Genomic DNA, 23,160 nt, shown 5'->3' with positions numbered 1-23,160 from the left:
CCAACTAAAACGTGTTTTTACTTGAAAATGGCTTGCCTTCTTCTTCCTTTTTTTTTTTTTTTTCTCTCCCTTTTTCTCTTTAAGGGTCACTGCTGCTCGGAGTTTGTGAGTCTCTGTTTCCAATAGGAAGATTAACTGTAGACTTGAGATGCCATGTGTCTGTAAAGGTTGAGATGTTGGGATAATGATGAGATTACACGGTGTAGAGTGTTTTATGGCAGAAGATCTTTTTCATCACTCATCTCAGCCACATCCTATATATTTTCAAAGCAGCGAGTGCCGTGAGGGTATTGACACGATACACTGAGAAAGTAAAAGTGGGGTTTTAGAGATGTGTGTGCACAAACAGTACTTTGGCGTGCCTGTATTTTTAGTCAGTGCCACAAACCCGCTGCTGACCCTGACATTTTTTCTTCATATTTAAATCAATTGGCTGCGCACTTAATATGAATCACATAACACAACAACAGTAAGAGTGTCAAGAAGCAACATAATTTGCGTCCCTCTTGTCTGCCGTCATGGAAACAAGGATTAGCTTTGCGTTGCTGGTGTGCAGAGAATAGAAACAATCTGTACAAGGATGTGTCAGCCATTGTCTTTTGACTACAGTTTCATTTGAAAGGGATTTTAGAGGCTGTGATCTTAATTAAATCTCAACCGACTCAAATAACACCTCTGAAAACGTGCAGCGTTGCGAAACTGTGCAAAGCCGGTGAACCGTAGATCAGGGGCAACGCAGTTTACGCTGACAGTGATTCTGAGATGTGTTCGAAGAGAGGTGAAGAAAGTGAGCAGCGGTGGGTGGCACAGTAGTCACACACAATTTGTAAGCCATGTTTCAGAAGCAAAGGATTGTGAAATACTCGGAGGTGTGGCCTGAAAGGTCAGAGAGACTGACAGGACCCTGACTCACACTCCTCTCTTTTCCTTTTTCTTTCCATGTTTTCAACAATAAATGTAGACGAATAAGCAGCGTTACTTCCATATAATTACAACATAATGGTATTCTGACTTTCATTATCATTAAGTAACCAGGACTGATTTTATTAAATATGCTACAAAATTTGATAAAATTTCTGAAATGCAGAGAATTTTCTCAGCTGACACGAGGTGATGCAAAGGGTGTGGAGTGTGTGTGTGTGTGTGTGTGTTGGAGGGTGAAGAGGAGGGTCACCCTGCGTGCTCTCCCCTCAGCAGCGGTCACCTGCAGTGGTGGCTGCCTCCACTGTGGGAAACGGCGTGCAGGTCGCTGCTCGGCTGTTATTGTTGGGGTGAGAGCTCCCTCACATCGCCGTGCCGCTTGTTTGTTTAAACCCAGCACCGGGTCGAGCTCCAGCGAAAACCTGTTTGTTTGCAGTCGACAAGTTAATTAAAATGCAATTTTAACTTTTGTTTTTACAGTTGCTGCAAATAATGTGCGGTCGCTCCGACACCCCACATCCAGCATGCTGAGTGTGTGATAAAAGGAGACAGAATGTGGCCGTGATTATCCTGTTTATCTTAGCTGTAAATATTTTTAAAACTGCTTGATTATGGATGACGAGAAAGAAATGATGCCGGTCTGAAGATATGTGGGATTAGTTGTTTAAAACTACGCAGCTCCACTTGATCATTCTCATTGTCCTGTTTTGTAAACAATTCCAATTCCCTGCATTTTATATTGAAAAGAAAATTGTTACTATTTCTTTATCATTAGATGGAAAAGCTATTAATGAACACACTCGTTTTTTTCCTGAGAAGGAGGAAAATGCTCTCCACTTGAGAGATTTCAATCAACCCGAATGGGTAATATGGAATTAGTCTTTCCAGTCTTGTCGGCGACTAATTATGTTCACACATCACTTAAGTACAATAGCTCCCGTGAAATCCTCATTTCTGCAACATTTTCATTCAGGAGATCATAGTCGGGACGGGAAGTCGTTTCCTTGCGCCACAGTAGGCCGAGGTAAAATAACAGCATCAAACGGACTCGACTCTGTGATTTCTCCAGGGCTTGATATTTCTTGTTACTTCTCCATTCCATTTGATGCCCCCAGAAAACAAGATGACCCCAGGGAGCACAAATGAAAATTTGATCATTTTCCCTCTCGTTGTTTTTTTTTTTTGTTTTTTTTTTGTCTTTTTCATCCTTTTCCTCTTTCAGCTCAGCTGCACCTTTTGTGGTCTCACTGACGTTTCACCTCCTCGTCCCTTATCCCTGCTACTCTTGATGGCCTCGGTGTGGGACAGAACCTGTCATGCAGCCTCGTTCACCAAAGATTCCTCTGCACTGGGCTTTGACCTCTGACTTGTGATAGGACGGAGTGCTCAGGGAGCATCCTTATTAACTGTGAATCAGTGGCTTTAACCTTTTCAGATCTACTTGAGCGGGTCGCCTTATTCGATTACCACATTTTGCACTTTTTTTACTCTCTGAGTGGTGCGCAAACAGAAGTGGGCCGACTGTAGTCCATGAATGATAAATTGATTTCTCTGCATGTGGGTGCATGGTCAGAGATGGGGCCGAGAACAAAAGGAATATTTTTGACCAGTTTTATTGTTGTTCAAGGGAGAGAAAAAAAACATTTGAATTATCAATGTTAAACATTAATAATTCATTCACTTGTGTTTTTTTTAAATACTGATATACAGAACAAAGAGGTGTTTTATTTTATTTTGAAAATATGATTGTGCTCTTTATATGTTATGGGCTGCAGATGTGTACGAGCAGCAACTATTGTGCCACAGTGTGGATATGTGTGTGTGTGTGTGTGTGTGTGTGTGTGTGTGTGTGTGTGTGTGTGTGTGTGTGTGTGTGTGTGTGTGTGTGTGTGTGTGTGTGTGTGTTTGGCCAGCAGGCCTGTGCTGGTACAGTATTTTGCCTCCAGTCACTCTGCAGCTGTGTGAGAATGTTCCAGGTTTGAATGTTTATGTATGGGAGGCACCTGGAGAGCACCACACCTTCATGAAATTCATAAACGTCAGCTATTTCTGGCATCCTCAGAATGTCCTCTTTTTCACACCCTCATATTGGTAGAGTAGATTAGAGCTGGGCTCAGTGGATCCCTCCAGTTATTAGCCCGGTACGAGTCCCCTTTTAGACTATCTCTAGATGGTGATATATTTTTGTGGATCATCTGGAGTCATGATGTTATCCAGGAGATAAGGGAGTGCACCATATGGGAGTGCTCTAAATGGCGACTGGCGTCCTGTGTTTGCGTTAAATGGGCATGACACAGCGGCCAAGGCAATATTTTTCAGTTAAAGTGCTCCTCCCGCCCTTCCACTCAATAGGACCCAGTCTTAGGCAGATTTTCACTCCTTCAGCACAGGATTAAATGGTAGTAGTTACATTGATCAATAGGTTAAGAAGCATACAATCCCTCTTGCTGCTAATGACCTCAGTAGTAATGGGTAATAAAATGGAGGTCTGTAATAGCCTCTTGCTGGGGCTGTGCACAAGGGAAGCTGCTCTAGCTGTAGTTACTGTGAGTCAGACGCTTCTTACAAGGCAAAGTGTGAAACCATGATGACACCTCAGGTGTAAAGAATTAAAACCGTTCCATTCAAGAACATCTGAGTTATTTGTAATGAAATCGACAGGTATTGAGATCTGCTTTGTTCTCCGTTTTCTCACATCAGACTGTATTATAAGGTATGAAAGAAGGATTGTACGTTTGAAATTAAGACCAGATTTGCAGCTTTTGCACAGCTGGATAAAATAGAGCATGACCAGTATGTTGCAGAATCAAGCAAGCCGTAAAAGTTTGGCTTTAAAAGAGCAGTTATTATTCATTTTCTGTGTGTATGGGGGGGTACAGGTGATGTTTAGACTGGCACTACCATGTATATATTTCACATCATATGTCGGGGGTGCATCTCAGCTAGACAAGGCCACCAGGCTGACCTTCAAAATAGTTCATCAAAATTAGTGATGCTCAGGGAAAAGAAAAAAAAAAACTTTGGTGGATAATGACTGTGAAATTAGGAAATGGGAGGGCGAGGCTATGCAAATGACAGGACAAGTCATGTGCAAAAGTCAAGATGAACTGCATATTAAGACATAATACGAGGGGGAATTAATATTGCATTTTGCTCTTTGCGCCCCTACGCCTGGCGCTGGAAATGAGAAATGTAAAGCGTGTGTTAGTCCTGGGTGGGGCTGAGCCTCCTTCATTCTCTGGGGGCTGAAAGAACACAGCCCAGTGTAGTCTGGCACCGCTCAGTAAAGTTAACGGAGAACATCAAAGCTGCTCCGTCCTATTTGACACCGCCGCCCTTTCTTCCGCTTTTTCAGTCCAAGCTGCTCATTATGGAAGTGCTTTGTTTTTGTTTTATGCTAGAATTGAGAGACTGAAGGTTATATGCATGAAGGGTGTGCGTCCTGTAGGGGAAAAAAAAGTCCTGGTTACCCGGCATGATCTTAAGCAGCTAAATTACATTCAGAAAAACATGAAAAATTCAAAGGGTTGTCATTAGCTCTGAGGTGGCCGTGCAGTGTTGGTACCTTCCTGGAGACGGACCGTCACCAGTTACGTCTGCTCTATCAGCGGCTGACAGCAGCCTGACACGCAGCACATTTTAATGCTCACTTATGCACATACATGTTGACGTGTTTGTGCGTGTACACAAAAGAACCATTGACATAACACGTTAACAATTGCTAAGACGCAGCAGTATCTGGCACGTCCAAGTCGCTGTTTGTCACCCAAGTGTCAAGGAAAGGAGCTTTTAATGGTGTTACACATCATAGCAGTGAGTGGCAGCATCCACACACTCTCTGAGTCCCTTATGTCGCCAGAGCAATTAAGGCACCCTGACAACTGTGGGTGCTCTTTCAGTGTCACAACAAATCACTTGTTTTGAGGACTCGTGTACTCACACCTTTCTTGTGAGAGTTAGTTAGAGGCCTGTGTGTTCTTCACCGTGGCTCCTCCTGCGGGCGCTCTATATCTCCAAAATAACAGATCGCTGGTGACAGCGTCTCTAATGAGATATTCCTACGTGACGTGACGTGACGGGACGGGACGTGTGCATGTGACGGCTGAACAGCAACATTTCTTTTAAGGCAATCTTTCCTGTCCTCAGGTGTGACATTTTTCACATGTTGTATAAAGAGCGAGCTCGTGGGGGTGTTTCAGCAGATGCAGAGGGTGTATAAAAGCTTTTGTGCACAAGAAGAGGGAGGTCTGAGGATGGCATGTGGTTTGGATGCACTGAGCATGTACTCATTGGAGTTAATCCAGTTCTGTTTTGTGTCCTTTACTCCATCTCAGTTGGGCCTTTTTCATTAGCGCTTTCTTTTTTCTTTTTCGTTTTGTTTTAAAAGTTTAAAAGTTCGTTTTGCTTAAAAGTTTCAGCCCATTTGGGACAATAAGGCAATAATGTGTCTGTTGTGTGTGTTTCTGAAGGTTCCAGTGTCAGTGGCTATGATGACACCTCAAGTGATAACTCCACAGCAAATGCAGCAGATTCTTCAGCAGCAAGTCCTGAGCCCACAGCAGCTCCAGGTTCTTCTCCAGCAGCAACAGGCCCTCATGTTACAGCAGGTAATCGTACAACATTCATGTCACAATTACTCCTAAGTTCTTCAAGCAAGGCTGTCATGTTTCAGAATACATGAACCCCCCCCCCATGTGTGGACCATGTCTCACAAAGATGAATTTACTTTAAACCGTTATTCTCTCTTTTCTAAAGCCTCACAGACAACATTCCTTAAAATATTGAAAATTCTCCCAAAAACTCACTGCTGACAATCTGCTGCTGACAGACTTTGACTCATACGTCACCTTCCTGTCTCTTCTGCAGCAGCAACTTCAAGAATTCTACAAAAAGCAGCAGGAACAGCTCCACCTCCAGCTCCTACAGCAGCAACATGCAGGCAGCAAGCAGAGTAAAGAGGTAGGCTGACATCACTCCAACCGCCTGCCTATTCCAAAACGTCGTCGGCCAGACAGAGCATGGAAGGCATGTGTGCTCCCTCCCTCAACTCCATCTGCTTTCAGGCTGTGGTTAAAGCAGAGACTTGAGGAGGGAGGGAGGGGGATCAAGTGCACTCATGCTTCTGATTAGCATGTCAGACTTGCTGGATAAATGGTAACAACTGACTGATGCTGTGCTAAGAATACACTCTCTCTCTCTCTGGACTCATCTCCACATTAAATGTATTTTGTTTTTGAATTATTTTACAGAGACTGCAACTCAGTCCATTGTGATTTTGTTTTTTTTAAGTAAACGAGTGTCCTATGCAACAAAGAGATGACCGTTCCTGTGAGCCTTGTGTAGGACATAATGAAAGGCAGAAACACGGAGCTATAAATCTGAGGGGCTTTTCTCGGTAATTAACATGGAAATGGCAGAGGAAGAGAAGGCATGTAATTGTGAGATATCAGTGCAGAGAGCGCTCCCAGCTTTGTTGCCTGCGTTGGTTTTTTTTTCCCCGTTTTTTTTTTTCTATCTCTCTTATTTTCGCCCATTCGCTCCCCATAGCGCAGCAGGGCTTGTTCATAGGCAGCAGCTTAATGCGTGTTAATGACAGGCGGATACAGGCATCACTGTGGACAAAGCAAATTATTATTGCGCGGTCAGAAGAAGTTCAAAGGCAATCTGGGAATTTTTGCTCGTGTCCCCATTGAGTTCCATGCTTGGAGGGTAACGGAGGCACAGAAAATTAAGCCCAGTGTTAAACGCAGACACACGCTCGTCCACGGGCGCACACGCACGGACACACACGTCCGCGTGCTGTCGAAAGTCCCAACTTCAAAGTTGCAGCTTCTTAATTAATGAACTGCGGGCTTCAGTTTGGACAAGTTGTGTCGTGATGCTCCCATAAATCAACATGACAGCAGAGCTCCTCGGCCTCAGATAGGGCCTGTCACCAAGTCGCATCTGATGTAAACAGCAGAGGAGCCAGGGAGGGAAGAGGGGGAGGGAAGAGGGGGGTGTTGGGGGGTGGGGTGCAATTGATCAGTTGAATAGAGCATGAGAATAAAAGAAAAAACTACTTTTGAAGCATATTATGTATGATCACAGGAAATGGATGCAGCCTCAAGAGGCTCTCCCCCTCTGCCGATGTTTTCTTTCTCTTCCCATCGCTATCCCTCCTTTACGCTCGCATTTCTAGCAGCCATCAAAAGACAGAATAAGAATTATGCAGTGACTCCCCTGTGGCTGCCAGACAATAACCCCCTGTTGTTGCTTTGTGCCTCTTTTATTTTAAAGACATCAAAATTTAGTTTTTCAAAGATCTTTAACTTTATATTTGAAGCTTGACAATAAAGGCCTGCCACTGCCAGTCTTTATCATTTGTCAGGGACTGTATTTTTCTCGCCGTTGTGCCACTTCTTGTTAACCTCTTATTTGGTCTATTGGGTCTGGGGTTTTTAATGTGTCTGCATGCTGGGAGCGCACAGGAGCTGCTGTCAGCTGATGGGACCTTAAGGAAAAAAAGATGTGAAGGGGAGAGGGTTAAATTCATTTGCAGTGCTCCATTTCTTTCTTCTTCTTTTTTTTCCAAAAAGCCACCCTCTATTTATTTAGCATTTTGATGAAAGACATTGTTCCTTGTGAACTCCCACCCCCGTAGCACTATTATCTTTATCTCAGGCTGTCAGGGAGGAGCTGATGAACAAAGAACGACAAAAGAAATGAAACTTCTCTCACACTGGTGGAAGGAGGAAAGGAGCTAACCATCTTTTCGTGAACAGGAAGGATCAGAGAAAATCCCTGGCCACCTGCATCCTGAATTTCTGTCGAACCTGCGTCTTCTCTCCCTGTCCCACTTTCTCCTTCTCACTCATGAGCCTGAGAATGGACGTGGTTACTCTTCAGTTATGACCCTCTTGTCAAAGAGCCTTCTTCTCCTGAGTGATCCAACAAGATGAAGCCCTCGTGCGGTAATTTGCTTAGATCTGTGCTTTATTTTTAGCCTGCCAGCACAGGAGCAGCGGGCTGGGTGTGGGACAGGAGGGAGGCAGAGGAAGGCTGCGGGACCCTTTTGACATACCGAACAGGGATGGGCGGAGGGGACCCGTTTTATCTGGCTGTTTCAGTGGTTTCAGAGGCGCCCGCAAGTGACCTGGCTGCCATGTTGTTCAGACCTTTTTTTTTTTTGTATGCACTCAATTGTGAGAAGTAAACAAAGTGGTGTATCCTGTGTTTGGTAAGAGGGTGCGGTGCAGAGCTTGGCAGCCCCAGCGCTGCTTTTACTGCCCCCTCCTCGCTTCTCTGCAGCTTGACAACTGGCCTTGTGTACTCATAAACAGACCTCCTATCCTGTTGAGTCTCAGACATGCTTATTTTGTCTATATCTAAAAAAAAACACACCAGAAGGTGTTCTGCTGGTTTAACAGAGGTTTTGTGAATTTATTGAGAACAGGGATTGATCAAAGGGTTAAAAGTCATCTCTCCCCTCTCTGCCTGTTATCTAAATAGAATCTCTCATTTGTTTTGACTCATAGGAGATTGGGGATATTAGATAATTTCCTCCTATTTATTATTCTGACCCGTCTTTTTTTCCTCTCCACTTTCATATCACTTTTTCATACCATCAAAGTTCACACGTTTCACTTTTTCCAGCCAGAATTTTCCCCTATCCCCAAAGTCAGAGCTGATGCACCGGTTTTTCATTAAAATGCTTCTTGATGAAACAGCTGTAGCGCAGCGAAATCAACAAAAACCTCTGTCAGTCCACAGTGTGTGATTGAACACAGCTTGCTGCGCTGGTTGGGGGAAGAGTGCATCCCTGAGCTCAGCGCCATGCCTGGGAGAGTTGTGAGCTGCTCGGGTGGTTATTAAGCACTTTGATTTAGTCACACGTTGTTTGCTGAATTATGAATGGCTGTAATTAAATTCCTGTGGCTCTTATTATGAATGATTAACTATGTTGTTTCATTGTTTGTCATTTGCCTCCTGACTCCTCGTTAATTAAGAGAGAGAGAGAGAAATGTATGGTCTACCTGTCTTAAGTGTGCCCGGACAAACCCACACTTAAGGCGAAATTTATGAAAGTCACTGTACGTTATTCGGTGGTAGCGCAAACAGAATGCACTACTCTCGTTTTTTATGAATCTGCCTCGTGTTGCATTCGACGTCCTTTTCTATAAACTCCGTGGCCTTGAACTTAAAACTGTTTTCAGAACACGTATTGAGCGCAGTACGAGCCCGATGCACGTCTCCACTGGCCCTCATGCTTCTACATACAGTACGTGTGTTTGCTTTCAGCATGACTCTCTTTGTTTTTTTTGTCTGCCATCAGCAGCAGGTGTCAGCCCAGCAGTTGGCTTTCCAGCAGCAGCTCCTGCAGGTCCAGCAGGTCCAGCAGCAACACCTGCTCAACCTCCAGAGGCAAGGGCTGCTCACCATCCAGCCAGGACAGACCGGCCTGCCACTGCACGCGCTCACTCAGGGTCAGTACCTCAAACCAAACCAGTTCAAACCCCCCCAGCTGAGGCACTTTTCAAACAAAACTGTACGATTTCACTTATTTTTACTCAGAAATTTGCAAGTGACAGAGATGTCTTTTGGCGGTAAGATTTGGCCAGCTGACAAGACAGTTTCCTCTGGCATTAGTTGACTGATATATTTGTTGCCTTGTATGTAAAAAATTCATCTTGTACTGCTGATTTCCTCTTATAATGGAAGTTACCTGAGCATAGCTTGTGACTGCATGTTTAAAATTGCGTTAGTTCTGCTTAAAGATACTGTTATTTACCCAGAGAAATGACCTGTTATCATAGTTTTTTGTTGTTTGTTTGGCAAAATGAATACTGACCTTTGCACTCAAACTTTGTAGCTTTATTCCCCTTAAAAAAACCCATGGTGCTCATAGTTTAAAAAATGTTTTTTTTTCTTTCATAATTTCAGCAGGAATCCATTTCAATGCGTCAGCTTGTGTAGGTGTGTGACAGTGCTCTCCCACAGGTTTGACCTGCCACTGTTATTTCCCTGCTACAATACCTGTGCAAATTTGCTTTACAAAAGTAAACAATACGCGGCTTAAGTGTGTAACCACACACCGTACATGGTTTCACTCACTTAGGACACACCTTCTGTACATTCTCCAGTTCACTAAATTGCATCTTATGCCTTCAGTTCTGGGCAGTCCGCTGTCTGTGGCACCTTTCCAATTTGGGTCTTTGTTTGATATCATCAAGAACTATTGTGAAATATCCCAAGGCTCAAAAATGAAGATGCACCATCAAGTCATTGTCCTGGGTCTGTGATTGGCATCTTGGTGGCAGCCTCCCTCAGCCCCCAACATGACTGGATCTATTGTTCGTAAACTGCCAGTGAACTTGTCGTTGTGAAACCGCCTGTTACTTGATATGGAGTCAATACTTGTTGTTTGGCCAAGAAGTTTATGTCTTTATTTATCCTGAAATGTTTTGTAAAGGAGTGGCCCCCCTTGTGACAAAAACTCCGTCATAAGGGTTTTTAGAGCATGACATTGACTATTCATTCCCAGCTAAGACAAACAGTTTTGAAATAACAAGATAAAAAACCGGAGGGGGGGGTGCTTAGGTAATAGGCAAACACAAACAGGGTTTGTACAGTGGTGTTATTGTTTGGACTGGCTATGGAATCAGTCATCCGCTTGCAGACGATTGCCATGGGCACAGGCGTGGGGCACTGCTGCTGTTGTTGTGAGTGCGCTTCGCTGAGTTGCTGTGTGTCAGATGTCTGGCAAACACTCAAACACCCCCCGAGGAGAGCATTATATCAGTGATAAGGCCAGGTACTGTACTTTTGATGGATTTCACAATAGACTCATACATCCTGTTTATTCTGTATCATAAAATACCTCTGAGACATCTTATCTTATCAGGTAAGTGGGCATCCTGAGTCTCTTATCTTTTTTTTAAAGAAGCGTGCTTTGTCAGAGCTACATGATTAATTCTGTTCAAATTTGGAACTTCAACGAGTAATAAAACGATTGAGACCTCAGTGAACCACTATACCCCGTCAGCTGTCGAAGGTTCAGATGACAGAATTCAGCTAAGAATTCCAATTTAAATTGGGTAACAATTACATTTTTATATGGAATGCTGTAAAAGGAATAGAACAATAAACCGTTTTCTCCAGGGTGTTGTTTGCATACGTGCCAGTATGAGGACCTGAATCTGTCCAGAAACAGTTGCTGTGCTGTTTCAGTTTGTTACAACCAGTCAGACCTGGTTAGTTTGCCCTGATATTTAACTCTGTGTCTCCAACAGCTGTTACAACACTTAGGTTAGTGCTCCAGGGCCCCAGTTTGTCTTCTTATTCTACACATTTTCTGCTTGACTGTTTGAAGTTATTGATGACCTTTCTGTTTTCCACATCACTACACTCTTTCATGCATCAGCGGGCCAGGCCTATGGTGCTCAGATCTAATCTGCAATATTCAGCTAGCAGTTAGCACTGTGTCGGAAGTGATGAGTTGATCTGGCCTGTTTGCATCCCAGCAATTATGGATTCAAACTTGCAAGCTGTAAATTGCCATGACTTTTTAACTGATGGTTTTTATTTCTTTCATTTAGAAATGTAGATATCAGTATAATTGTTTGAAAAGGCCAAAGTTAATGCATGCAATCTGCTGTATCCATGTTGGTACGTGCTGAGAGACTGAGAGCAACAAAAGGCTTTCAAATAACAGAGGAATTACAGAAAATTAGGTGTGCTCCTGGGTGCTGTGATGCTGTTTACAGCATAGCTTTGCACCAGTCTTTTGCTTTGTCGCATTACAGATGGACCGAGAGAGAGCATTCGCATTAGCCAAACAAAACCATTGATAGCATTAAATAAGTATAAACTTGTTGATAGAAATTTTGAGAGAAAAACAATTGCTCACATTGTCTGGCATAAAATTTGTCTCTCTCGTCATAAATTCTTTTGACATTTATGTTCAAAGTCCTGGAAGCAGCCAGACGGTATCTGTTATAAATTACCACAATGTGTTTGGGGAGGATGTAACTCTCATAAATATGAATTTGATCCAACCACCGCCCCCCTCACCCGCCTCACAAAAAGCCTGTCCTCTTGACCTGATAAGTGAGTCACTGGCTGCTCAGGTGTGTGTGTGTTTGCATGTCTTTGCACATGTGGCCATGTGTGTGTTGCAGAAGTGGCCGGTCTTTGTGCACATCCAGACTAAAATGGACCCTCACCCTCAGAGGTTGCTCCGCAAGAGAGTGAGTTCCTCTGGCCGTACAACATCATTTAAGCTGTCCGAGAGAGGCCAGTGGGACAGTGACAAGACAAATTTGTCGGTAATGTGAAAGCAAAGAATGTTGCGAGCCATGAAGTGCTCACAGAGCAGCAGCACACCGGGGACAGCGGTGGGTAAGGCGGCTGACCTGTCAGTGATTGATACGTCCAGCAGTGGGCCGCTGGTAATAGTTCCTGCAGCATTAAGACAGGACATATTTCAGGCCTAAGGGGTGCATATCAGCAGGCCAGTGATTACGGCAACATAAACAGGGGTGCAGTAAAGGTCCCAGTCTGATGGAACAATAAACTAATAGCGATGTCACTGTCCCCCCATGGCACCGGCACTGTGTGTGAAAAGTAACAGCGCGGTTTAAAGAGCCCGGAGCACTGGGGGCCATTTTTTATTTGGGGGATGATGGCCTGCAACTGATGTCATTATGAACCTTAAATCAACTTTCTGCTTGCTTGAACATGGTCACCTGGGTACACGGGGACAAGGACAGGAAAAGGTTGAAGAGCTCGGCCTGTCTCTGTGCCAGAGCTACCTGCAGAGTTAAAATTGAGTTGAGAGGCCGGTGATCAATCAAGTGTCCCAACAACATACATTTTTTAAAGTGCTTGTCCGTATTTCCCAGTCGTAATGAGTGGAACAGTTGTGTTGAAAAATGGAAAGCGGAAAGATAAACCAATCTGGCATTTAAAGGATGGACAAACCAGGGACCCAAGAAAAGGGACTTACAGATCAATGTCATTATGTGTCCCACAGTAATCAGATGGAGGGAAACTCAATGCATCTTGTCCAAGCACAAAATATAATACCCAGTAAGACATTTGTGTAATGATATTTTATTGTCATTTATGAGGAATCATGAGCCATAGCTGTTGTTGAGTTGGAAGAGGTTAGGGTTAGATTGCTGCACTTAGAATGAAGGTGCGAACAAAGAGCAGTAAAACTACAGTGTAGATGCAGCGAGAGACACGTTGGTCCCACTCCGATAGTTCTCTCATCAGGCCAGTCTATCTGCCTTGGTTTCATCTCAGTAAACAGTGGGGTCGGGGTCACCTGGACTGCTGGGTAATTGAGCCGGTGCGGGCTGCTCTGTCAAGCATGCTGGCTAAAAATACATCGCCCACTGTCACCGGGCACCAAGTGGGGGGAAAATGATTGTTCCCGCTGCCGGAGCACAGGACACTCACATCAGCATTGACCTTCCCCTGCTAAACCCTCTGAAAAAGAAAAACAAAAAAAGGACAACCCCAAATTTTCTTAGACCATCAAACAACAATGTGTCCTTTGATAATGCAGCTGGAGAGCAACAACAAGGTGATTAGCATGCTACAACACAGACTCCAATATTAAGCATGTTTGGCCTGTCATGGACGTGCACTTCGATTAGGGCACATCAAGGCACTGAAGAGAATAAGGGCAAATGCAGGCGGACAGAACAGAGCAAGTGTGTTGAAATACTCGAATGAGGAAAGACGCTCCTTGGAACGTGGAAAGGTTATTGATTTGTCCTGCAATCATTTCCTGCTCTTTGATATGCAAACGATCTGGTGTGAATTTACAGCAATCCTATCAGACTCATTTCACAGTTCTTAGCCTCTGCGTCTCTCTGGAGTCCTCCGCCTCATTAGGCCAATGTTCTCCATTACCAGCATAATTAAAATCTTTAGTAGCTTATCAAATTAAAAATATTTTTGCTGATCATATTGAGATCTTCACCTCACAGTTATTTTCCACAACAGGAATAAATTAAGAGTAAGCATTTTGTAGACAATGTATTACAATCTGGTGCTTGAAAGGAGCACTTCTGGTATCTATAGAGCTGGTGATGAGAAACAGGAGGTGGAGGGGGAGAGGGGGGTCTGGGGAAAATAAACCCAACTAGATAAGCATGTGCAAATCGTCTTTCATTTACCAGTGCTCATTTTGAGAATGGATTTAATTAATTGTAATGAAAAATGAATGGTCTCTTCCATTTGTTCTGTGGTTAAACTCACCACATATCCAAGGGCTTCTTTCACCATTAGCACATATGACTTACCTGCCACAGATTTAAATGAACAGTCCATGTGAACACACTTTATATACTGCTATTATTCATATCAGGCGTATCCAGATGCACTTTGTTTAGACTGATAAAACAAGTAGCCACAGGTTCTTGAACACAAGCTTTTATCTTACATCAGCTTTTCCCCCGTTTGTGTGACATGAAAACAGACCTCTCCAGCTCAGTGACACGCTGTACAGTAGATGGATAAATGTGTGTTGTGTGCCAGCAAAGTTTCTCTTCTCTCAAAGTGGGGTGCACACGCACAGCATCATCCCGCCTCATCCCAAGTCTGGGCCCGAGTGCCGGGATTGCCGCCACTCAGAGGCAGAAGTAAACACACCCGCTCTGTAGCTGTGTTTCCAGCACACCGAGAAAAATGTCTTCTGTCTTCAAGGGATTCTTTTCTCTTTTTCTTTTTCTTTTTTTTTTTTTTCAAAAGGCTATGCGAGCTGCAAGTGTGCTTGACTCGTTAAATGAGGTTTAAGTCGTCTGTGTCAATTGGAGGCGGCGCAGAGCTTTAAGTATTTTGCACATTAATGCGCTTTTGAGAATATTACCCCAGGGTCCTGTTTCTCAAGGAGACAGGGGTGGGATGTTTTCTAGTGTTGCCATTGTAAACTTTTTCTTGTGTGTGTTCTGCACATCTCTGTTGTTGGGGGGAAAATGATGGTGATTACTCAGATTTCATGCCTTGTCTGGATGTTAATTATTTACTTTGGGCATGAAATGTGCGTGAATGCCAGGGATTTGTGTATACAAACACGCTTCAGATCACAGGAAAAAGGGAGGGAGAGAAGTAGGCATTGGGGGTTTGGGGGGAGGGAAGTGTTGAGCTCTCTGTGCATTACCCTGTAGTGGAGTATTTTCTAATTAATACTCGGCTTTGTTTACAGATGCTTTGATTTAATTAGGTGATGAAGAAGAGAGCTGGATTAGCTGTTAATTGATTTAATTATCCAATTTGTTTGTCTCAGGCATGATTCCAGCAGAGCTGCAACAACTGTGGAAAGAGGTGACTAATGTTCATGTGAAGGAGGAGCACAACAACAGCAGCAACAACGGCCACCGAGGCCTTGACCTGTCCTCCCCGGCACCGCCAAAGAACCCCCTCCTCAACCAGCATGCTGCCACCAACGGGCAGTACATGAGTCACAAGAGAGAAGGGTGAGTCGCCTTCTTTCTCTTCCCCTCTTTTATTTATTTACCTTATTTGCATGCGTCTTGCAGTTTTTGCATGAGACCTTGGTTCAGTAAAGAGGCTGAAAATTCATGGTTTTCTGAATCATTCTTTGTAGTCTTTAACTGGTGTCTGTTGATACGAGACGTCACTGTTAAGTCATACATCTCAGCCCTTGATATTAGGACTTTTTTTATCCTCTTGTTTTTTTGGAAAGTGACAGACATGTTTTGCTTGCCCAGCAGTCAAGCAGACCAAAAAAAAAAAAAAAGACTTCATAAAGGTACAAAATATACCATGTGAAGATTAATCCAAGTATGATATCCTGACAAAGATTTGATTTAGAAATTATTTATTATATATATTATATTATATATTTGGGCATTTCTAAAAGTAAAGTTGCTGTTAATACTCAGAGAGTCAAGTTACAGAGTTTTACCTGCTGTTTCTGGTAAGAATAAGTCAAATGTTTTTGTGTTTTTAGGTCAGAAATCTGGTAAATTTGGTTTTACATGCTCACCAGCACAGATGTCAGCTACACAGAAAGGGACTTTTCAACCAATAAGTCGGTTAGAGACTTTTTAAAATCTGCTTCTTAGATTAAACTGCTAAAACAATTGTGCTGACAGTTTTCTGCGTGTTGACAGTTTCAGTTGTTGGAGACCTGGGCCACAACCCGTAAGCGTTTATAGAATTATTAAGTCTTGTGTCTCGATTCTCAATTTCTCAGCTGGTTGCTCCTTAATCCATTGTCCTGTGTGTTTGTGTGTTTGTACATGCCACAATGAGAAATGACAGGCTCTGATTGGTCCACCAGTTGTGAACGTTGCCTGTGATTGGTGGACAGACTCGTGTCAAACCATCATGAACGATTAACAACAACAGAGTTTTTAATACAGAAAAATAAATGAAGTCATTATGATTATTTTCACTTGCCTGATCCCACTTCCCCGAACACAGGGTTTTAGTCGCCCCGGGCAAGCCGACAACTGTTGGTGTTTATCTCTGTGTTTCGGTTTGAATCAAGACTTTTTTTTTTTTCCACACGGCTTCAGTCGATGCCCCCATAGAACGGAAAAGATATTATTCATTTAAAGTTAGTAAGTATTCATGAGGCTTGCTGCACCTGGCCTTTTCAGGTGGACACCTGGGGGGAATATCGTGATTGCGAAATGGCATCAGGTTACTTAATAATAAAGAGGGTTTGGCAGAAGTGCAGCTTTGACTTCAGTTGCTTTTTCCTGAGAGCATTTACATCACCAGTATCTTTTCCTAAAAGAAAAAAAACATATTTCCCTATAAACTAGGAATCTGTTGACATGTAGCATTAACTCGTCAGTTTAGAAGGGAAATAAAACATAACAAGAACAGAAAGCTATTATACGCTGGGAAAAAAACCCAAAACAAACACAGGGTGTATCATATTTTCAAAACATGGCTGAATCATCTGTAAAAGGCATTTGCTCTCCGAGTTGTGTGCGTATGAGTGAGTTTGTCTTTAAGGAAGGAATTAATTTGGCATCTTGCACGCTTGCTTGTTTTCTTGCACAAAAGCCTGATCTTTGAACTGTGAGTGAGGAGCCTCCAGGCACACATGAGCTCACTGCATAGCATCAGACTTGTGTTACAGTGATCAAAACCTGCGCGCCGGTATAAAAGCAATGCTGATGAAAACATGCTTAGCACAGTGCACCAGCAGGCCTCTGGAGGTGAAGAGGGGCTTGCTAGTGGGGAGGGACACGAGGGGTTGTCGAGATGATGCGAGTGACACCAAGAGGATGTGTTCTGCTTTTCTAGAGAGCTGCTATTTCTTTTCAAGTGGTTTCAGCTTTACCTGAATGGACTCATCCTTTTTCCACTGTTTTCAAGTTTCAGCACAGTCTGTGGAGAAAACTGTAAAAAAATGGGCGATGTTCCCACAGATAACAGTATCCACAGGCTTCCAGTCTGTTATCCAGCAGCTGGCTGAAAGTCTAGTTTTTTTGTATAGAGTAAGACTAATCACAGTGGAGGATATCGACTCGCTCACTCCATCGAACATCGTCTCAAACAAGGTGAGCACCGATGGCAGCAAAAGGCATGAAGCAGCCTCAGCTGAAGGCTCCATGAAACATCGGAGAAGACATAACACGAGAGCTGGCAGCCCCTCTGCCTCGCTCTGACTGTCAGAGATTAAAGAAGATGTCAGCAGCAGTTTAACACAGGCTTAAGTGAAGAAGGCAGTCTCAGTCTGAATATTCTCGCAGTATCTTAGATCTGTCAGAGAACCAAGCAGGTGATTCTCATCCACCCCATCTGTTCACGGAAGTGGATTACCTGCCTGGAGTTTCAAACGTGCAATTATGAAGAAAGACGAGTGACACAAAGTGAACACAAAACATTCCCTATTAAGTAGTGAATGATGCTGATTGAGATTCACACAACCAATAATCCTTTTTTGTGTTAATTCTGGAGCACGTAAACTATCCCCAGCTTCTTCTTTTGATGATGCAGACTCTATTCTAACCAGACTCTATGGGAAGAAAAATGAAATATTATTAAGTATGATTATTCTAAGCAAGGCTCTGAGAAAACGTCTGTGTTATAATCTGGGGATTTGAATAATCAGGTTGAAGATAATGGGCTGGGCCGGTCTGGGCGTAAATAGAGAGCATCCACTCATCCCCCCAGTGCTGAACTTAATGAACTTTTAATTGATGCGGTTTTGCAAGTCCTTTTGTCATGCAACAGAAACAAGCCTCTCTGCTGATGGGCCTGTTTTCCCGACTGGCTTCAGATTGGTTTACAGCAGGCCCTAAGTACCATGTAGTTAGTTTCATGTGTCATATAAAATCTGCCCAGGCACAACGACGCCTGCAACTAAAACCTTAAGTGCATCCACAGGAATCACTCACCGGCTTTGCGCTTCCGTCTTAAGGAAGGAGGAGAAATTCAATCACTGCCGGTTTGACACACCAAAGATGAGGCACGTGTTCTTGCTTTTAGTTGTTTCAAAAAACACCCTGGCAAGGCAGGCTGGGACTTCTGTTTGTCTGAATAACATCCAGGATATGACCAGAGCCTGAGTCACTTAATCTGTCAGACCGTGTTGTTTCCCCGTCGACGTAAAGTGATGCACAGATAGAGGTATACCCCTGTGAGCCAGGTCATCTTTATTCAGTGATTTGCTTATTTAAATCAAACGTGCCTGATCTGTATCTGACACAAATTCCCAATACGGTGCTGCATCAGCTTTGTAAAGAGGGAGCGGCCTCACAAAGCACTTGGCCCACTTTACTTCCCAACAACCATCAGTAACCACAGCTCAGGGACTGTAACACAGCAATCTGTTAAGGAGATAAATAATCAGATTTGGCACAGCTCTGCCATCTCTCTCTTGCCTTTCATTTGTCTTACACCAGGAAAAAATGCTAATTAAATCATTTAGGGGTAAAGCATGCAGCGGTACCAAGAGGAGGATCCAGGACAGACCAGGGGACTTAAAGCGGGGAGGGCATTAGGTATGGGTGGAGACTGGAGGGGGAGGACATGAAGGAAGATGCCAGCTGTACCAACAGTGAGGGGATATACTAGGGCTAGACTCTTGACCTAGCATGACAGACATCAATCTTTCCATTTTTTGCCGATAGATTGAGTCCATCAGCACAGGATGCCATAGATCTTGACTTGTTTATGGCCCAAAGCATCTCATCAAAGTAAGTGAGCTAGAAAACTACTGGCCAGCAGCTGTCGAAATCATCTTTATGCGCAGGCGCTCCTGTCTGTCCACACATAAACACGATGCAACACCTGGGAGGTTCGCGCTCTGCCTGTCCACGTCCACGTGCACTTTAATGTTCCTGCTCTAAAGAAAGCTGATGACATGGTTTTTCTCATCGCTGTTACAAGATCATTAGAGTGTTCTTCCCCCCAGGCTGCCTGACAATAATAACATCCTGACAGAACTGTCATAGGTGCAAGTGAAATTTAACACAACACGGGGAACTGCTGATCTTTTTTCTTTCTTTTTTAAGAACATGTCCTCAAATGGGAGAAAACCCCACGAATACCACAGTCTTCTCCTATTACACTAATGTAGCTCATTTGGTGTAAATTCTGTCATTTACCACTGTTTAGCCATCCACTGTTTAAAAGGGTTCCTCAGCCGCCAGCCCCTCACAGCGCTTTGTGCGCGCTGACTCCCAGCCCACTCCACATTTCAATATCTTATTAATACAGAATTAACCAACAAGCCTCCTCACAAAGAATTCTAAAAAGATCTCTTTAAATTAAAAAGCAGCGCTACCTTCACCAGTCCACAAATTTCCTTTTCAAAAACTCATTATAAATGGTCGTCAGCCAGCTATTTATTAGCTGTATCCAAACAGAGGTCTTTAATGCGAATGCATAATTCATAATTGAATAAAGAGAAAAAAAATCAGATTTTTGAAAGAGGGAGGGAAAAAAAGCTGCTAACCGCATTCATGAATGCTTGACTGCTTCCTAATTGCAATGCAATTATCACATGTTATGAACAATGTGAACTCTTAAGCAAGTAATTATAACACAAGGAAACCTGTGATGACCTTTAAAATTTCCTACTTGAGATACAGCTTTGCTAACATTGATACAAATGAGATTTTAATCCGACCGTCGGCTTGTTTAAAATGAAAAAAACTGCCGCACCTTGTTAAGTTTCCTTTTCACAAATTTGTTTTTGGATCAATTTTGAAATCACACCAAACGGAGGAGTTGCTAGAAAATGCCAGATGTGATTTTCAGTATTTATTTCTCCCTTTCTGACCTAAAAGTAATCCCCTACTGTGGCAGAGCAGAAACGAACATTATTTCTTATTGGATATATGCATATCAATGAGATTTTAGGGCTCTCGGAGTTATTCTCATGTGGCAACACAACAGTTTGTTGTGCAATGAATCTCCTTATCTGTCCCGCTGTCTTAGAGAGCAGGGCTCACACTGGAGGAGAAGCAGCAGCATTGTGCTCACGAGCCGCCAGAAGCACAGGTGGTAGCAATATAGGCCAGTCCCCCAGGCTCTTGTATCTGAAAGTTGTGTGTCTTGTATAGTGCCTGTGTCCATATGGCTGCCTGTCTCGCTCTCTTAGCAGACACGGGCCGCTTTCTCTCAGCTCTGATTGTGGTTAGCTGTGGTTCCACGCCTCTCGCCATATGGAAGATGTTGTAAAGTTTGTTTTTCAGGGATGTTCCTGCTATTTAGACTGATTGTACCAAGCCATACGCTCCCCATAGATGCATTCTTGTCAGCCCCTGGTGACATGAATTGGTCAGGAGATAAATTGATACCAGGCGGGGATGTTTACAGTTTGTGCACGGTGTGAAAGTAGGGGTTTCATATTGTGTTGCATTGTGTCCAGGTGGGCTGTGGGACATGATGCAGCAGGCAGCACTAGAAAAGCAGCAACATTGGGAGCCCCCTAGCCGTCTTGATCAAAGTGAATTGCAACATGGCTCAGTGATACTTAATAATTACATATTGATTTGGTTGTGCTTTCACAACAAGAGTTCCCCCTTCTAAAAAGCAGAGCAATGATCACACAGGTACACTGATTCCACAAAGCCCAAGGTTCACAGATCAAGTACAAGTCAATATTTTCATGTGAAAACAAGATACAATACACACAGGGAGGCTTCGGATTAACAGGAGAAATCATCATCTTCGACCTTTTGTCGTGTTGCGATGGGTTTTTGCTGATATCTTTCTGAATCCTTCCTCCAGGTCGACGCTGGAAGAGCCTTCCCACCACAGTCACCCTCTCTATGGCCACGGTGTCTGCAAGTGGCCTGGGTGTGAGGCAGTTTTTGATGATTTCCAGTCATTCCTCAAGTAAGTAAAAGTCATAGTTGGAGGTATGTTTCTATCACAGTTTGTTTGTCCTCTTTTTTTGGGTCGATTGCACGTTTTAGACCCCTGGCAACACAGAGGCACTGCAGGTGCAGCTGGTCGTTATCGCTGAGTCTGGGTTGGCCCTCTCTTGAAAAAGAGTACTGTGGTGGGGTCTCCTTCTGGGAACTGCATGGGCCTCTAATTCCTGTGATAAGTGCAGTTCCTATGGTGATGGGGCCATTTTTCCCAAACAAACAACGGTAGGATGTTTATCTGTGGCAGCTCACACTTAGGGAGCCCTGCATGTTTGCCCTTGTCACCGGACAGAAGGACTTCTGTCTTCTTGTTCAGCTCCGTCCTTCTTTTATTTTTGCCTTTCTGTCTGCAGCTGTACATATGCGACTAGCTTTGCAGTTGATTTAACTGACTGCGAACACCGCTCTTTAAAAAAAAAAAAAAAGAAGATATATATATATATATACATGTATATATTGCTTAATCCAAGTCGGCTTCACCTGCTGTTCTTTGCAGCATCTTTGCAGTTTGTACTGTACAGCCCGTAGGACTCTGTCCAGCCTGACATGGGCCCTTGTTTTGCTCTCCAATTCCTTGTTTGAGTCAGAGCCCTGGTTTACTAATCAACCCTGTGTGCAGTGCGCTCTAGGTAATCCAACACATAACAGAGCCATGGTTACAGAGAGGATGAAAACATCTTTGTTGTGGCAGCAGATCAATGGCTCACTGTCACCCCGGATTAGTCGCACTTTAAACAAGATATGACACAATTCCATTATCCTAAAGCAAGCACTCAGCGAACACATAGTTTCCTCACAGACACATGAGAAAAAGGTGCTGCAGAGGACCGCCTCAAAGGCTGCTAAAAGTTTTGACCTTTTCCTCAACATCTTAAATTTTCTTTGGACTGTGTACATAAATCCTCTTCCACATGTATTCGAGATGCTCATCTCGTCGTGTGGTGTTCATCGTATGGTAGCACAGTTTCTGTAAAAAAAATGTATTTATTGCTATTTTGATTATATAAACACTGAGTTATTAAACGGTGTGCTACACACACACACAGACACACACATTTTCATACATATTTCAGATTAGGGAGTGCCTGTTTAAATCTATCATTATTTATTGTGTTCTGACATTGCCTCACCCTTTGTTTATAGAACTGAAGAGAATTAAAGTCAGTGTGCCCGGTGGAGCTCTGCCTTAAAAAGTCTCTGAGTGCACTCAACTATGTTTTTACAAGTGTTTTTATCATGGCAACATCTTGTTTACTTTAGTTGCCTGCTCAAACCGCTTGGAACATGTTAAGAAAACATTTGGGGAGAGTCTCCACAAAGCCGCCTTTGTTTAACAGCAGGCGAGAGTGCGAGCAGCTCACCAAGGTGTTAACTCTCAAACCCTTAAGCACTTCCACATGAAGCCCAGCAACTGATAGTGCAGGCCTCCAAGAAGAATAAAAAATAAAAACAAAGAATACATCAGACGTTATAATGCTCCTTCCAAAGTCTCCTAAGGTTGCAAATATAACTAAAGTGAGGTGTGTGTGTGAGTGTGTAGTCAGCAGAACACAGTGTACTGGGAGACAGAGAGGTGAGGAGGACTCTAACGTCAAACAGATTTCAGCTCCACATGCCAACAGTAACAACTAACACTGGACTGAAATGTTGTTTTAAACTGTGTGTGTATTTATTTTATCTTTTAAAGAAAACATGACATACCTACACGCACAATCTTGATAAATACAAAGCACCAAATCCCTGTTCCTGTTTTTTGGGTTAAGCACGCAGAGGGGCGGGGCCGGGTTCATAGCAGAGCCCGGTGTTTTTACGAGGGTCAGGGCCCCTCTCTTCAGTGTCCAGTCAGAGGTCAGAGCCAGTGAAACACGGCAGTGCCCTC

At 43.5% G+C, this 23,160-nt stretch overlaps 1 protein-coding gene across 9 annotated transcripts in view; it reads left to right on the top strand.

Annotated features, from left to right (window-relative positions):
* The window catches only part of foxp1b (forkhead box P1b), a 154,507-nt gene that overhangs the window by 112,827 nt on the left and 18,520 nt on the right, over positions 1-23,160 (top strand). For 8 of the 9 annotated variants that reach the window (XM_072382843.1, XM_072382841.1, XM_072382842.1 and 5 more), the window contains 5 exons: positions 5,391-5,528; positions 5,788-5,880; positions 9,236-9,386; positions 15,200-15,389; positions 21,139-21,246. In XM_072382843.1, coding sequence (XP_072238944.1) covers positions 5,391-5,528; positions 5,788-5,880; positions 9,236-9,386; positions 15,200-15,389; positions 21,139-21,246 — 680 coding nt within the window. The remainder of the gene's footprint in view (positions 1-5,390; positions 5,529-5,787; positions 5,881-9,235; positions 9,387-15,199; positions 15,390-21,138; positions 21,247-23,160) is intronic. The other variant, XM_072382847.1, reaches the window with a different exon arrangement.

This window comes from Leuresthes tenuis, unplaced genomic scaffold (genome assembly GCF_036924035.1).
Source record: "Leuresthes tenuis unplaced genomic scaffold, fLeuTen1.0.hap1 SCAF_3, whole genome shotgun sequence".
Lineage (NCBI taxonomy): Eukaryota > Metazoa > Chordata > Actinopteri > Atheriniformes > Atherinopsidae > Leuresthes > Leuresthes tenuis.
Note: the sequence above shows the minus strand (reverse complement) of the source record. Positions and strands in the feature narration are given on the sequence as shown.